The sequence below is a fragment of the Lutjanus erythropterus genome, chromosome 24 (assembly GCF_056507025.1).
Source record: "Lutjanus erythropterus isolate fLutEry1 chromosome 24, fLutEry1.hap2, whole genome shotgun sequence".
NCBI classification, from domain to species: domain Eukaryota; kingdom Metazoa; phylum Chordata; class Actinopteri; order Lutjaniformes; family Lutjanidae; genus Lutjanus; species Lutjanus erythropterus.
Window position 1 is genome coordinate 7,734,634 of NC_139340.1, and position 15,805 is coordinate 7,750,438.

The window sequence follows — 15,805 nt, forward strand, 5'->3', positions numbered from 1 at the left end:
TACTTAGGAGCCGTGAAATTAAAAAAAGAACAAAAGAAAGAACAAAAGAAAAATGTGCATAAACAGAAGAACTGTGAGTTTGGAGCAAAGCATAGAAGTATATATACAGATAATATACATATAGATAAAATACATATATATAATAATAGTCAAAAATAACTCCTCCTTTATTCTCTTTCAAGCAGAGGATAATGAAGCTCTAATTATAAGTAACATACAGTAATTTCTTTCTTTTTTCTTTTGCTGGACATTTGGCTGAGTATCCTTTTTGGTATGTCGAGGCCACCGTACAGACTTCAGGCAGTTCGTCATGTGACCCAAAAAAAAATGTCAACATCACTGGGCACTGACTGCACTATGAAACCACCAAATTACCACTGAAACGCCGTTGTTCAAAGACAAAAATATTTCAGAACTGGCTTCAAGAAGCAGGACTTTATGTTAACTGTCAATTTTCTGGCTGTCACTGCGCAGGTAGGGCGTTTTTAGCTGTTAGCAACCAGGAAATTGGTTAGCTAGTTTACATTAGCTCGTCTAACGTTAGTTGCTGCACCTGCACAGTTTTGAATGCTAATGTTAGCTAACGTTGCTATTAATGCTTTGACAGCTACACGAATTATATTAACACGTTTCAGTGTTATCTAACGGTCATATATCAGCTATTAAAGACGGAGTTTTATTTTATTTTTTGTTCATATATTGTCGTGCTAAAAGTCTTGTTAACTACCTTATTTGTAATGTTTTAGGATGGCTGTATCTCACAGTGGCCAGTCATCACTCGTTCAGAGCCTGGCCACTCTCCTCCGAAATGATGGTATGTCAGAGTTTATTACACAGACACTCACTCTGTAAGGAAAACCAAACTTGCACGTCAGCGCAAATTCAACCAAAGAAATAGCAAACTGCTTTTTGTCAGCGGTTGCATGTTGCTCAAAGATATCTGCTCAGATATGGATTTATCTGATCTGTACAAGTGATAGGTGAATGAAATGGCTTCACAGTGGATTTGTTGTTGATGTCTCCACTCAGTTCAAGATTAAAAGTGATGTTGTTATTGAAGTAGTCTGAGCTTTGCCAAAGTTATGATAACTGTGATTTTGTTGTTCATGTGAAAAAAGGAGTCACAGTGTTTATCTGCAACCTTTCTTGTCTGTTACCTTTTTCTTTACATGATAATATTTGTCATTCTTATTTCTTCTTCTTTGTCTTCTTCCTATCGTTAAATCGGCCCTCTGATCAATGAAAATAGACAAATCTTAACAAATAAGTCCAGTACATTGCCAAACGTCCTCTTCTGACATTCTGGGCTAATAATCCGGATTGTGGTCCAGAAACTGTCATTCATTCATGCTGGCAGGAAGTCCATCACTAGTGTTTTACTAGAATTAACTAATTAAACTTATATCCCTTTTTTTTTTTTTTTTTTTTTTAATAAATTTAATTCTAGACTCAAATACACTATTGCAGTCAAGAAAAACAGAGCATCTTGAAACAAAGGTTTCTCATATATGGAGCAACCAATTTTGAAAATAAACTACAGACAGATTAAGAAATAAATTTCATATTATCCCTGTGTTGTCTAGATGAAGTACACAAAATATCAGAATTTTGTCCTTGTCATCTATTGTTGAGAGTTCTAGTCCCAGGTGATGCAAATAAATACATGATTTTGAAGTTGAAGTGAATTTAAGCTTTAAATAATTATACTTGGGCAATTCTACAGACTGACTGTCACATATTTCTCTTTTGTCTTCTTGCTTTTTCTTCTTCTACCTCCTCAAAATGCCCCGCCCTGACTTACTGCTGCACAGCAGCTATCACTTCATTTTCCTACATGCCTTTCCACCATATGTGCAATAGATAACATTCAATTTGATTGTTAAATTTAAGGTCAATTTGTTGAGGATTGAAACTGGCTGCCACATTCCCTAAGAGTTAACTGATTTGGGTCTCCCGACCTCCAGGTGACATAGTTCTGGATGGTAGCAGCACGCTGACCTTGCCAGCAGCCAGCCTGCAGCAGCTCACTAGGCTGTTTGAACAGTACTTGCTGTCCAGGAGCCAGCAGCATGGGTTCCTCGCACTTCCCTCCCACCCTGCTGACACTGCTTCACTGCTGCAGCTGCAGTTCCTGTTTGACGTCCTGCAGAAGACCATCTCCCTCAAGGTGAGCCACTGAAACTGGGTCAGGTCACGGTGGTCTCCACTTGACCTATTTTTACTTGTGTCTATCTCAGCTATATGGGGAAAAGGCTTAACATTTTTTCCAGGTGTACATTTGACCTTTTTGTAAGCTTTAGGAGACCTTCCTTTGGGGCCATGACCCCCAATATTTGGTCAGGTGTTCTTCGGGAGGGAAGTTTTGACTTGCACAGCTAAAAATGTTTGTTAACTTTCCTGAGAGTTGTCGTACCCTCAGCCTTCTTTAATGTCTTGCCTGGTAGTTTCTTCCTTATTTATTTACTAACACCCCTTCTGGACTTCTTATTTTTGACATGTTGTGTGTCTTAATTTTTAAACACAGCTCATCAACCCTCCAGGCGCCAGACTTGAGTCTGTGGTGAAAATCTTCCCATTCAAGTCTTTGAAGTGTTTGGAGGTAGAGTATGATCACTGACATCATTTTTTCCTTAGACTTTTTTATTTCATGCCTGCTTGTTCCTCAGTTTCCAAAATTAAACCACATTCTGTCCTGTCCTGTCCTGGAAACATTAATCTTTTTGTCTTTTCCTTAACAGCTGAAGCGAATCCCTCCACACTGTCTAGAGGGACTGCGACGGGTTTACTCCCAGTTGGAGGTCTTCACATGTTCAAAGAGCCTCAGCTCCCTGGAGGTACTGTCTGTCTGCAGTCTATTTGTCAGGAAGTGTCACTGAGTGCATGTGTGGTATGTCTGCCTACAAAAAAAGAGTCAAGGCCTGAGTGATATATGTCTCTCTGTGTTTTTTTTTTTTTTTTTAGGAGCTGCTCTCCCTGTGTGGAGGTGACCTGAGCTCTGCACTGCCTTGGCTGGAACTGCACACCCTCAACTTTAGCTATAACTCCATCGTCTGCCTTGACCAGTCACTTGTGAGACCAACATACACGCAGATGCATCATTACTAAATTATTACTAGGTGTCTGCAGGCCCTTAAAAAGACTTCACAAGTCTAAATTTCTACTTAATTTTAGGCCTTAAAATGTCATCAGTAAATTTTTGACAAGTCTTTAAAATGATTGAATTATGTACTAAGTTAATACTACGTTTATTAAGTTGGATTTAAAGTGAGTTATGCTATTAAATAAGTCTCTAAAATGTCCTAAAAAGTCTTCAATTCAACTTGTTGAAACCTGCAGAAACCCCGTATTAGCTGACATTTTCTTCACCTGAATTCAACCTTCTCTTCTCTTGTTTTGTAGAGTTTACTGAACGTCCTTAAGTCTTTAGATTTAAGCCATAACAAGATTCAAGAGTGTGCTGAATTTCTAAAGGTTTGTATTTGTTTAATTACAATTAGATTTTATTCAAAACATATGTTCATCCCTTTTCTTTCTCGTGATCCCTTGTCCTGATTGTGTCGTTGCTGTCTTGCAGCCCTTGAGTGAGCTGGAGCACTTGAACCTGGGCTACAACTGCCTGCAGAGGGCGCCAACGCTGGGCCTGAGTGCCAGGGCCAAACTCCTCACACTCAACCTCAGGAATAATGAACTGGAGACTATAAACGGTAAAACAGACAGACATAGGCAGTCACATAGTGTCTTACCTTGTTCTTTTAAACACGGACAATCAGTCACTGATTAAATCAGACTGAGAAGTCAGCCAATCCCTTCACAGAGTCAATGAGAGCGAAAAAAAAACCCTTGGAAAAACAGGAATCTCAGGGTTTCTAAATTTAGTCCTTTAAAATATCATAAAATGTCTTAAATAAAATTTTGAAAGGCCTTAAAAGTGATTCAGTTATCATTATTATTACTAAGTTTCGTTAACTTAAGTCTTCCTTTCTTCCTTTCCTTCCTACAAACTAATATTGAGCAGAGAACTACTAATACAAACTGTGCATGTACTTTTTTGCCATTATGGACTTAAAGAAGGTATTAAAATGCATTCCAATTTGTCTTAAAAAGTCCTAAATTAAACTTGTTGAAGCCTGCAGACACCCTGAACCACCATGCAGATAAACTCGACACTTGAATGTGTTATGAGCGAGCAGACTTTCTCAGAGAGTGACCCCCGCCTGCTGCTGTTTTGGAAGTCTTTCTGTTTGTCTTGGATATTGTTTATCATCACAAAGCGAGGCATTAGATAACCTTACACCTGCCTGTTTATTATGTCTGTTTGGATGGGAGGGAAGAATAACATGAGATTCAAATTAAATATTTGAGCCGCAGGTTTGTTTTTATTCCATGTATTTGTGCACGTATGTTGTTTATACTGTATGTTATTGATACCATGTCTGAGAGAGTTTTTCTCTGCATTGCTGTGCTGTCAGACAGGGTGGCTACAGGTCCTAAAAGGAGAAATCTGTAATATATTTACTGTAATAAATCATGCAATGACCATGACATGTCATCAGAGATCAAGAAAACATGCTAAGTTGAAATACTCACTTCTCTAACAACAACAGCTGTGGCTTCCTCCGTTGAAATTTCCATTACGGGCTGGGACTTTTGTTTGTCTGTTTCACATTAATCAGAGTTCAGTTAATGCTGTATGATCGCTGGGTGAGTAAGTTTCTGTTTAAGAGTTGTAAGAAATCATTTATCATCTTGTAGAAGGTGAAAGGTGTTCATAACATTTAAATTGAGCAATATGTTAATGGGATCTGGCAGGCAGCAAGACAGGAAGCCACTTTACTCAAAGTCCAGAGGGTGAATTTTCAGAGCAGTGGGCTTTTGTTTTCAGATTAAGGGGCTTGTTGCATGTTGTTGTCAAATTTTACTTTATTCAACCAAGTATTCTTATCTTACCTGAACTGACAAATTAAGTAAGTTTAGATTTATTGCAAAATTGGCCTTAAATTAATTAAATGATGTCCTTAAAAAGTCTTAAGAAGTCTTAAAATGTAATAACATTTAATTTGCAGGTGTTGAGCAGTTGTCTTCACTCCAGCACTTAGACCTGGCCTACAACCTGCTGCTGGAGCACTCCCAGCTGGCTCCTCTGTCCCTGCTGCACTGCCTCAACACAGTAAGGCGACACATGCACGCTCAAAGAGCCCAGTCTGTCATTTAGTGGACACGCTTATTTTCTTTAGGAATATGTGCGACCAGTGGCCTGTAATATGTACCGTCTTCTTTCAGCTGAACCTGGAGGGAAACCCGCTGTACTTCCAGAAGACCCACCGCCACTGTACCGTCCGGCATCTCTCGCCAAAAGCTGCAAACCTTAGAGTGAGTAAGAATTGTTGCTAGAAGCATTAAAAAGTGTCCTGTGTAGACATGTGTTTTAGACACACAAAACAGCAACTCTTGAGTTATCTACACGAACAGAACAGCTGAAGAACAGCTTTCTATCTACCATGTGTGAATTTCAAGGTGTTTCTACATGACAGGCTCCAAATGGCCTGTGGTCTTCTGCCATACTGGGTTGAAAATTATCAACAGGCACAAGTGGAAACTTAGGGAGAATTAGTAGAGACAAATGTGGCATGTCATGTTTTTCTTTCACATAACAATGTTCCTTTTTTTTTTCCTCTAGCTCAAACTTGATGGTACCCCGCTGTCCTCATCTGAGTTATCAGTAAGTCTCTCTTCTTGATGAATAAATGTAATAGTACGTGTTTATGAGTAAATGAGTGCAGTATTGTAAGGTACAGTCCACGATGTTACAGAAAGATTTTACAGTACAGTGATAATTAGGGTCTCCTGGAGAAATATTTGTAAAGAGGGTTATTATGTTAGAATTATGTTTATGTCTGTCTTTGGATGATGTTGATGTATCATGCTATTGTGAAAATACATATTTTACAGCATATTTTTTGTCTTTCTGGTTTCTCTGAATTAATAATAGTCTAATATTAGAAAAATCTCTTCTGCAGGTTTTGCCAAAACCGGGCCAGCTGATCAGCCAGGTACAGACTACACCTCCATTTGCTGTGCAGTCAGAACGCACTAACCAGGAAGTGTCCAGTGGTGCTGGGGAGCTCAGTGACAGCATGTCAGTTCCAGAAGTGGGAGTGTCACATCTTCGAAAGAAGAAATCAAGAGTAAGAAATTGCTCGCTGTATATATTCCCTGTATGATAACTGCATATTCTTCATAAGTCACTCACAACATGATTTCACTGATCTATCTGGCCTGATGAATATTTAACAGACTGAGTTTTTCTTCTTTCTAACCATTTTGTGTTTCAGAGTAAGGTGAAAGTACGGAGGGCGAGCATATCTGAGCCCAGTGACACAGATTACGAGCCCAGACTGCTTTCCTCCACTCAGAGTGAGTTTTAAAAGCATGTCTGTCTGTGTGATTCTAGATTTGTGTCACATCCTACCAAATATCTAAAACCTATCTATCTTTTCTTGCAGACTTTTGTCCTTTTATCCAAGTTTTTTTTTAATTTTGTTGAACATAAATGTAAATCTGTTATTTCTCCATCAGGCATTGTCCTTCCGCACCAGCAGGAGATCGAGCGCATGTCCAGCTTCAGAGAGCAGCTGGGTGAGGATTGGCTGAGGTACCAACATCATCTAGATGGCGCTGCTCCCTCCACCGTCACCACTGCTGTCACTACCAACCAGCCAACTCCTCCCCACCAGCCCCTCTCCAACGGCCTCAACGCCACCCCATGTCCATCCGTCAGCCCTGGCCATCAACCGTCTCCATCCACATCCCTAGAAGTGCCAGAGGTCCTCCCTCCACCGCTGTTCTCATCTGAGCCAAGGGTGGACACATCCATCGATTTGGAAGCAGAGCAGGAAACAGAGTCGACCTTGCATTGGCCTGGTCACAGCTCGCAGCTAACAGAGTCCACCCTGGAGGACAGCGTGGTGGACGGGGCGGTGGTGAGCCAGGGAGCGGTGAACTCACCTCAGCCAAGTCCAGAGTCCCAAAGGTCGGCTAGAGGCGGGAGCGTAGACACTAAGGAGGAAGAAGAAGAGGAGGATCTGGGAGGTAGGGTAGCCAAAAAGATGAAGCATCAATAGAATCAAAATATTTTCTCCTCTGATCTCCTTTTTCTCTCTTTTCTGTCATTAGTGGACCTTTGTCTCCCTCTACTCGTGGGTGTCTTATCTGACAAAGAGGGAGAAGATGCTGAGGGTCAGGCGGAGAGGACGAGCAGGAGGAGGAGCGAGGTGTTCCTGAGAATCAAACAGGGTCTCCTGCAGGAGGTGGACATGCAGCACGGCAGGGAGAGATGCCGCTTGGAGCTCAGCAGCCTGGCTCGGGTGGAGACCACGGAGGCTACCTGGACACGAGGGGTAAGAGGAGGAAGGGAATGGAATATTCAAATGGAATACAATTAAAAGTTTTAGAATTAAGCAAGTGAGGCAAAAGAAAAAATAGAGGATGAGAAAATAGATAAGGTTAGGTGCACTACAGTGAAACGCCGCATTGATATTGTGATGTTAATTTCCATTATATCACTCAGCTCTATTCATGAAGGCGTAGGTAACTTGAAAAATGTTTCAACAAATTGGCATTTAGACTTTCTTTTCTTCCTCTCAGGAGACAGAAGAGATGCTTCCAGCCGTGGACCTTCAGTTCGACTACATCAACGAGGAGAAAAGGAGGAGGCGCTATGTTGTGCTTGATGATGACCCACAGCAGGCGTTGCAGGTTAAAACACACGCTCAGAAATTTAGATAAGATAGATAATCATCAGTTATGTAGACATAATGACTAAGTGAAGTAATAGTAAGTAATAAAGAAGACCACTAAGAACACTAATAAAAAAAGAATGAAATTAACAAGAGTTATCATGCGAGAGAGACCGGGTTATTAATGTGTGTGAGAGAGGCTGATGAACAATTTAGTTCTTGTGAAGGGTGGAACAGCAGAGCCTTAGCCATGATGAAGTGCTTCTGTTTATTCATTCCAATTCTCTGTCCAGTAAAGGCAGAGAAGTGTGCACGGACGGGGTTTCACAAGAAATGCAATAATTCGCAGCAGTATTTCACTGGAATTAAAGCCCGTGTGCTGTTTGAGTGTGAAAACAAGCTGTTATGATAATCTTGAGCTCAGCCATTGTTTTTTGAAGCAGTACATTGAAAGGTTGTCATAAATTGATGACTGCCTGCTGCAGAATTATTTCATTTTATTTGTGTATTTGACAGGGACGATACATGTGGACATTGTTACAATTAAGTAAACAATATAACGGATGCAGTGTCTTGATGAATGACCTCTAGCCATAGCTAAGTTGCAGTCTTTGTCCCTGGTTGGGCTTTTAAGGAATAAAACTTCTTTGTAACAGCTTTATTATTTGAGCACAATCTAGTCTCTCACGCAGTAACTCGGTCTCTCCTGTGAAAAATACCTGCCAGTTGGGGGAATCGAGAATTCTTAGCAAGCCAGCTAAGTACCTGCTCATATATGAAGAACAGTGGCCTGGTTGTAATATAACTTTACCCCTCAACAGAATAATGTTGCACGGTTACAGCAACCAGCTCGCAATCTTGCAGCAGCTGATAAACATGTTTTCTCTGCTCACATCCTTCTCCCTTTTTTGACTCCTAAGCAGTTTTCATGATTCATACACACAGACCCCTGAGCCCTGTTGGCAGGGGAGTGTCTGATTCCTGTCGGACAAACAAGAATGAAGAGATATTCATCTGTACACACACACACAAATGCTTGATATACGTACAAGGCATATGCACATGAATGAGAACACCCACACATTGACTTTTTGGACATCTATTTACAAGTCTGGTCATGCTCGCAGGCTGCCCTCTGCTGTTACCTTTTGTTTTTCAAGCGCGACGTCGGCAGCAGCAGCACACTGTGTACCATGTTTACTACCCTGTTAACGACTTTGGTCACATTGTGCAACGTGGATTCTCTGCCAGTTTTAATTTTAACACAGAAAGCCAACACCAGTTCCAGTATGCGATGTTGTTTTTTTAGATTTGCGGTGAGCAGTCAGAGACTTGAATTATATTTTATGAATAGCTGAAGTAACGAGGATAAAACCCCAACAAACACCTTGAAGTCAGACAGATTGTTCTTGTGTTTACAGAACCACTCACACATTATGTCCCGATGATATATCCTGTCAAATTATCCTCGTGCTCTGTTGATTTGTGCCTTTTTGAGAAGCTCAGTGTAGCTCCTATTGTTCTTGGTTTGCAGCTGCAAAGTTTTGAACATGCAAATAAGTTTTATGAAAATCTGTTTTCTGTTATTGTGCCCCGCATACCTGGAATTTGCTCCAGAAAAAATTGAAGATGTCTTCATTAATTCCACTGAGACAATTCTGATTAAATTGCTAATTGTTATTTGCAGTTGCTTCAGACCTTCCTTGATGATTTCAGTTGTGTCCTTCTTTTTGTACGTCTGTACCCATTGAAAATGAGGGTCTTCCCTCAGTGTGTTTTCTGAGGATTTAAATAAATAAATGATGATGAAAAAAGAAAGTCCCATAACAGATGAGCTGTTGACAGCTGACTTCGCCAACTTTTCTTGGTCGATGACATGAACAGGCTTTTTTAAAATATTGCTCGCGGTGTCTAGAAACTATTGCCATGTAAATATGTGACTTTTTGCTGACTAGGCTCTGACCGACATGCTGTCACACGTGGCGAAGGAAAACCAGCGGCGTGACTCAGAACTCCGGCCCAGCTGTGTTCGCCTGCAGTGCCTTCGCTGCAGGTCGGAGTTCACACGGCGGAGAGAGGGCAGTGAGGAGGAGGCGGGGGGCAGAGCGAAGAGGAGAGGGGCTGCAATGCTACGAGACGATGAGGAAGAGCAGGAGCAAGAGGAGCCGACAGAGTGCAATGATGATGGCAAAGGTGAGAGTGATGAAAGTGAAATTGACTTGTATCTCTTAAATACTTATTGTTGTGTTAATTTCAAATTTATGAAAGCTATCTGTAAATTTTAATTTCCTTTTTTGTTTTCCTTTATGTTTATTTGGTGGGGTCAGTACCTACTGATCAGCAAAAAAACTAAATTTTCAACTAAATTACATCTATAGGCATGGTGAGATGTTGAAGAGTAACTTATTTTTCAACCTCGACCCTATTGTCCCATGTGTTTGTGTATAAGTGACTAAAGGAGACAACAATTTTTAAAATTGGTCCAGTGCTGAGCAAAACTGCTGCAGCCATCAGCTGTGAAAGGCCTGTAATGTAATCCTTAGGGGAAATTGCACCCATCAAAGTGTCTGACAACATTGTGGAAAGGATCACTTCAGAGATAGACCATTTTAAAAGAATAAGATTCTTTTTGTTAAACCAGAAACAGCTGTTTTATTGTTCTCGCCAAACTAACCAGACTCAATTTAGAGGAACAGTAATTTTATTAATGTAAAATACACTTAATTCAAACTCAACTGAAATAAAATAAAAACCCAACAAAAACATCTTGGCTCGTCTCGCCACTGTTCCAGCCATCACCTTCTCTGGTTTGGTTGAAATAAACCCTTAATTCACCTTGTTAGATGTGAAAATATTCTGGCTGTACACCCCGTCCTCTTCATATTTTCACATTTACCTCAGTGAATTTGGGGTTTATTTCAACCAAACCGGAGCGGGTGATTGTTGTAACAGTGGAAAGACGAGCCAAGATGTTTCTGGTGAGATTTATTTTGTTTCTGTCCGGTTTGAATAAAGATGACAGCGTCAAAATTACTGTTTCTGTAAATGGAGTTTGGTTAGTTTGACGAGAACAGTAAATCGTCTGTCTCTGGAAAAACAAAACCTATCTTCCTCTTTAAAAAAAGGTCTTTCTGTGCAGTGATTCGTTCCATAATGTTGTCACACTCTTAAAATAACAGTGGCTGAAAAAAATGCTTTTAGTGGATATACTTTGACGGGGCACAATTTCCCATAAATATGACGTTGCAGCCTGTTTTCTGTGGCTGGGCTGCAGTGGTCTGGATCAGTACTGGAACAGCCTCAAAAATTGTTGTCCCCATTAGTCACTTAGATACAGAAACATGGAAAGTTACCCTTAAAGTCACCCAAAAAATTAAAATGACATTCGCAAAGATTACATGCACAGAGAAACAAAGCAGCACACAACAAATACAAGACAGAACACAGGCACAAAAAAAAGGGGAATCAAAAAAGGGGTTTAAAAAATCACCAGATCTTCAAACAGAATAAAATCTGCATTTGACAGTAGCAAAAAAAAAAAAGTCAGCTCATAGGTGAAAAAGTTGCCAGAGCAACAAGATGTTTGGCTTCAGTTTATATCTTCATCTGTCAACCTTAGATGTCAACGAATCCTACGCACACACACCACAGCCTTAACTCTGAATCATCCCCCTAATTGAGTCACGCACAGTCTCAGATGAGTCATACTCCGCCTCACATCCTAAAAAATAAAACACTACATGCATTTTTATTTTTTTTTCCCTTAAAACAGAACTTTCACACTTATTTCATGATTGTCAGCTGTGTCTATTGTTGAAAATTAAAGTTTGGATAGGAAAGACACAAAAGGAGGCTATTTGTTTCACCTGCCACGTTGCCACATCATGCAAAAGAAAATGTTTATCGTTTGACGTCAAAGCACTTTGTGACTCCTCCTCAACTATCAGGCTCCCTTTGCTAGCCCGCATATTTTCCCAAAACAAAATTTTGGTTACAGATGGGTTCATGTGAAGCATCCCAGGAGTTATCTCATCTCTTTTATTTCCAAGCAGCCCGCTCCACTGAGTTCCCACCTCTATAATCAGCTGCAGACAGATAGTACCCTTTCGCTCCAGCAGCCACCTCCCAGTGCTCTGACCAAACCCAACATTAAGACCTGCTCGGGCACGCACAGGCTTTGTTTGACAGATGCTTTGGGGATTTCTTGGAACCCTGCTCCTTTGTTAGTGTGCTTAGTCTGCAATAAATACCTTTTTCACTTGCACGCGTCTGAACTTAGCTGCCTGTTTGCCTGTGGGTAACAGAAATACATCCCCCGCAGATACAAAAAAATGCTTCTCCCTCATATGAAACTTATTTGGAGTGAAGGCATGTATGGTTTCTGTCTGCCTCCTTGCATTCTAGGTCATTTGGTTGTCAGAGTCCTTAAACTGTCCTGTCATGTTCTTGAGCAGACATGGACACAGATACACCCTAAACCCTTTGCATTTTTTTCAAATTCCACACATTGTATAGCTCTTGATTTAACATTTTCACTTTCTATCATTAAATGAAAAGATGCATTATCTACATGTGTACCATTTTACAAATACTTTATTGGATTTCTCCACAATCCCCAAACAGACAGAGGGAGAAAGAATAATAATAGAATAATATGTAAAGATTGACTAATGCTAAAAAAAAATAAATAAAGACAGCTAGACAATAACAAAACAGACAATAAGCTAAGGAAAGTGAAGATAATAAGTAAATTTGTCAGATGTCTGCCATGCCACTGTTGTATGTCCACTCATAGTGTTTAGTGTGCATGTAATAGTGTCCCTGTGTTTCCTTCTGCCGTGTAATCACCACATCCACCCTCCTGTGTTCATGAAGGTTTCAACAAGAGCTGTATACACTACGGGGAGAGTGTCTCTGTATGTTTACAAATGCATACAACAGCATGTTGTGACACACAAATGTCACTATAAACATATCCTGTGTACTTGATGAGTCCCCCGCTTGATGAATCACTCGACCTGATCCTCACTGGTTCCCAAACGTTTGCCATTTATCACTGTACAACTCCAATTCCAAGTTGTGATGTAAACTAAATAAAAACAGGATGTAATGATTTGTAAATCCTTTTTTACTCGTGTTCGATTGAAAGCAGTACAAAGACGAGATGTTAAATGATCAATCTGATTATCTTGGTTGTTTTAACTGATTAAGGCCATGAGGGGGAGCACCTCCTGTTCTTTGTCAGTCACTGAGATGTTTTCACCATCACCAATTTGTAGCTTTTTGGAAATAACTTCCTGTATATATTTCTGTTTCTTTCAGGAAATTTAGATATTTGTCCAGAGTGCGGGAGCGGTCATGTGGTCCAACTGGCTGGCCAATCAACTCCCTACAGCAGTACCCCCATCCGCCACTCATCGAGGCCGGACAGTGAGGACGATCATCTCGATGTGACCCACAGTACTCGGAGTGTGACTAAGGTCTGAACAGTAACGCACTCTCTCCTGTCTGTTGTCCCCTTTTGTCTGTCAGTTATTTCTCATCATGTTCGTGTTTCATCCAGGATGACTACACAGATGCCAGCATCAGCAGCAGTCCCATCCTTCAAGCTACTGCCACAACAGAAGATCCCACCTTCGTCACTGCCCAGGGAAGCTCCTTCTTCATCGGGGAGGGTCCGGGCGACACCTCCAGCCTCTCCTACAACACAGGCTGCCAAAGTAAAGAGGATCTGGCTGGGAGCTACCACTACTCTGCAGAGGCTACACCACCTGATGTCCAAGCCCAGCCCACAGGAAGATCCACCTCGAATGGTAGGTTTGTGCTCTGTCAGCACTGTTCTCAGGGTCTGAAGTATTTACCATACTTAAATTATCCATCCAATGAACTATAACATAGAGAGTTACTGTTGTGTTCTGCTGGGAAGTACCGAAAAAAATGTAATATAATTATTAATAATTTTTGGCTGTACTGTTCCATTATTTTCCATTGTAATTCCAGGTATTAAATTGCATTTGATGTGATTTAAAATGTTTTACAAAGTATTAAATTTAACTTGGTGAGCCCTGCAGAAACATTTTTTTTTAGGTCTGCAGATAAACTAGACCAAACTGGTCGAGCCTCAGGGTTTTTTTTACAGCCATTTCACACTACATGGTTGTGCAATGGGTGTACATGGTGTTACCTTTTGGCTTTTATTTCGGCACACATAATAACAAGTTAGAGTGGCCGCACCGCTTGCTGGAGCAGTGCTGCTCACGTGCATGTCCTGCATGGCTGCAGCCACACTTCATCTAGAGAGTTGGAGTTTCGCCTATTTTTTTCCATGTGACACGTGCAGTTCTCAGCAAAAATACACAGTGAAGTAGTCCTACTGACATTATATCAGCAATATGACCTATTTTACAACAGTTTTATTGTATAAATCTGTACGAAAAAACCCTTTCTTGTTCTTTGTCTCTTTTCTCTCTGTCCCTCCCTCCCTCCTCCTCTCTCTGTACGAGTTGTAAAATCACTGATTGCCTTGTGTTTGCAGCTCTTTTCTTCTCTTCAGATCTCTTCTGCAAACTCAATGTAGAAAGTTAAGGCATTCAGCAGTTGCCCCGCAACAGAAACACTGCTTGTATGGGCACCACAGGCGCAGCAGTTCAGCGAGGTAGCTGTCACACACAGGTACATGCATGTAGAGGGAACCAGCCGTCATCAGGTCATGGCCCACACACAGACCATCTTAACACAGATCAGTATTTTTCCATTTGTCTGTTCTGCCTGTGAGTGGATTCATACCCACGTCCTTCTTACTGTGAGGAGACGGTGTTAACTATTGTGCTGCCCTTAAATGTACCTGTCATTTAGACAGATTCAGACATTTACCCAATTTTATTTCATGTCTCTGTGACAATACTCTCAAGATACAGACATTGAAACTGTATTGAACGGTGACATGTTGCTCGTATGATGTCATTATGACAATCAATAGATAATTTTCTGTTTTTGCTCAGAACCGCACGAACCACGCTGAAAAAACGGGCGAAACGCTGAATCTCTAGATGAAGAGTTGCTGCAGCCATGCGTGAGATGTGCTGCCACTAACAGGATAAAAAGACGAGTGAGGGAAAGAAGATAGGGAGAAACAGAGAAGAGTACACAAGTAGAGAGGGCAAGAAAATGTGAGAGAAGTTACCTGTCACCTGCAAAAATGACTGTGTATGCTGTCAATTTAAAGAAGGAAAATCAGAATCAGCAGTTCAGACGTCTTATAAATTCAGAATTGGCCTAGGAAATTGCAATCGGTGCATCTCTAATTGCAGTAGAAGTTCCTTCTAATTCAGTCTACTTAAACTATTTTTGCAGCATGACATGTAAGTAGGCCTGCAGCTTGCAAAAATGAAATTGTGCTTCAAAATAAAAGCACTACTCTGGAAATTTGCTAAATTTTCAGAGCAATGCTTATGGAGCCATATTCCACCTTTCATTTGCATCCCACCAGCTGTGAATTACACAGGAAAGCAGCAAATCCTCTTATTTTAGAAGCTGGAACCGACAAGCCGCCAACTGAAACAGTTAAAGAATTCAATCAGTAGACAAATCTTGTCTGCCATATACTTTTTACATCCAAAATAACATTGTGAAGTTGGCAGGGATAGAGGTTTATTGGAGGAGAGCCCAAACGGCAGTAAAATATAAATGGTATCTTATTACTTGATGTGAATTCTGCAGCTCAGATGGTCATTGTAAAACGCATCGACTGTGGCGTGCGGTATAAACTGTTTACGTCAGCTTCATTGCCTCTTCTAAAGATACATTCATGTCTTAATTGAAAGTGAACAGAGATGGGAAGTGTTTGAATTTTGTGGATACTGTGTGGTACAGAAATCCTTCGCCCTGTATCTCTGCGACAGCATCCGATTTCTCCCACATATGTCTGCCATTTTTAGATGAACCACATGTGCAACAAGACAGATTGGAATCATTACTTGAAGTGATGGGAGAGGAATGAAAGCCGAAGAGAGGGAGGGCTGAAGTCGTAATAATAGCTTTCTGTATCTGTTCTCTTTTTTTTTTATAAT

At 40.7% G+C, this 15,805-nt stretch overlaps 1 protein-coding gene across 4 annotated transcripts in view; it reads left to right on the plus strand.

Moving 5' to 3' along the window:
* The first annotated feature begins 312 nt into the window (after positions 1-312).
* The window catches only part of stk11ip (serine/threonine kinase 11 interacting protein), a 32,152-nt gene continuing 16,659 nt past the window's right edge, over positions 313-15,805 (plus strand). For all 4 annotated transcript variants that reach the window (XM_084713479.1, XM_084713480.1, XM_084713483.1 and 1 more), the window contains exons 1-19: positions 313-474; positions 747-814; positions 1,965-2,167; positions 2,525-2,599; positions 2,739-2,834; positions 2,962-3,069; positions 3,400-3,471; positions 3,575-3,704; positions 5,064-5,167; positions 5,281-5,370; positions 5,678-5,719; positions 6,018-6,185; positions 6,333-6,414; positions 6,577-7,089; positions 7,174-7,397; positions 7,645-7,755; positions 9,692-9,929; positions 13,059-13,216; positions 13,300-13,549. In XM_084713479.1, coding sequence (XP_084569605.1) covers positions 748-814; positions 1,965-2,167; positions 2,525-2,599; positions 2,739-2,834; positions 2,962-3,069; positions 3,400-3,471; positions 3,575-3,704; positions 5,064-5,167; positions 5,281-5,370; positions 5,678-5,719; positions 6,018-6,185; positions 6,333-6,414; positions 6,577-7,089; positions 7,174-7,397; positions 7,645-7,755; positions 9,692-9,929; positions 13,059-13,216; positions 13,300-13,549 — 2,731 coding nt within the window. In that variant the 5' untranslated portion in view covers positions 313-474; position 747. The remainder of the gene's footprint in view (positions 475-746; positions 815-1,964; positions 2,168-2,524; positions 2,600-2,738; positions 2,835-2,961; positions 3,070-3,399; positions 3,472-3,574; positions 3,705-5,063; positions 5,168-5,280; positions 5,371-5,677; positions 5,720-6,017; positions 6,186-6,332; positions 6,415-6,576; positions 7,090-7,173; positions 7,398-7,644; positions 7,756-9,691; positions 9,930-13,058; positions 13,217-13,299; positions 13,550-15,805) is intronic.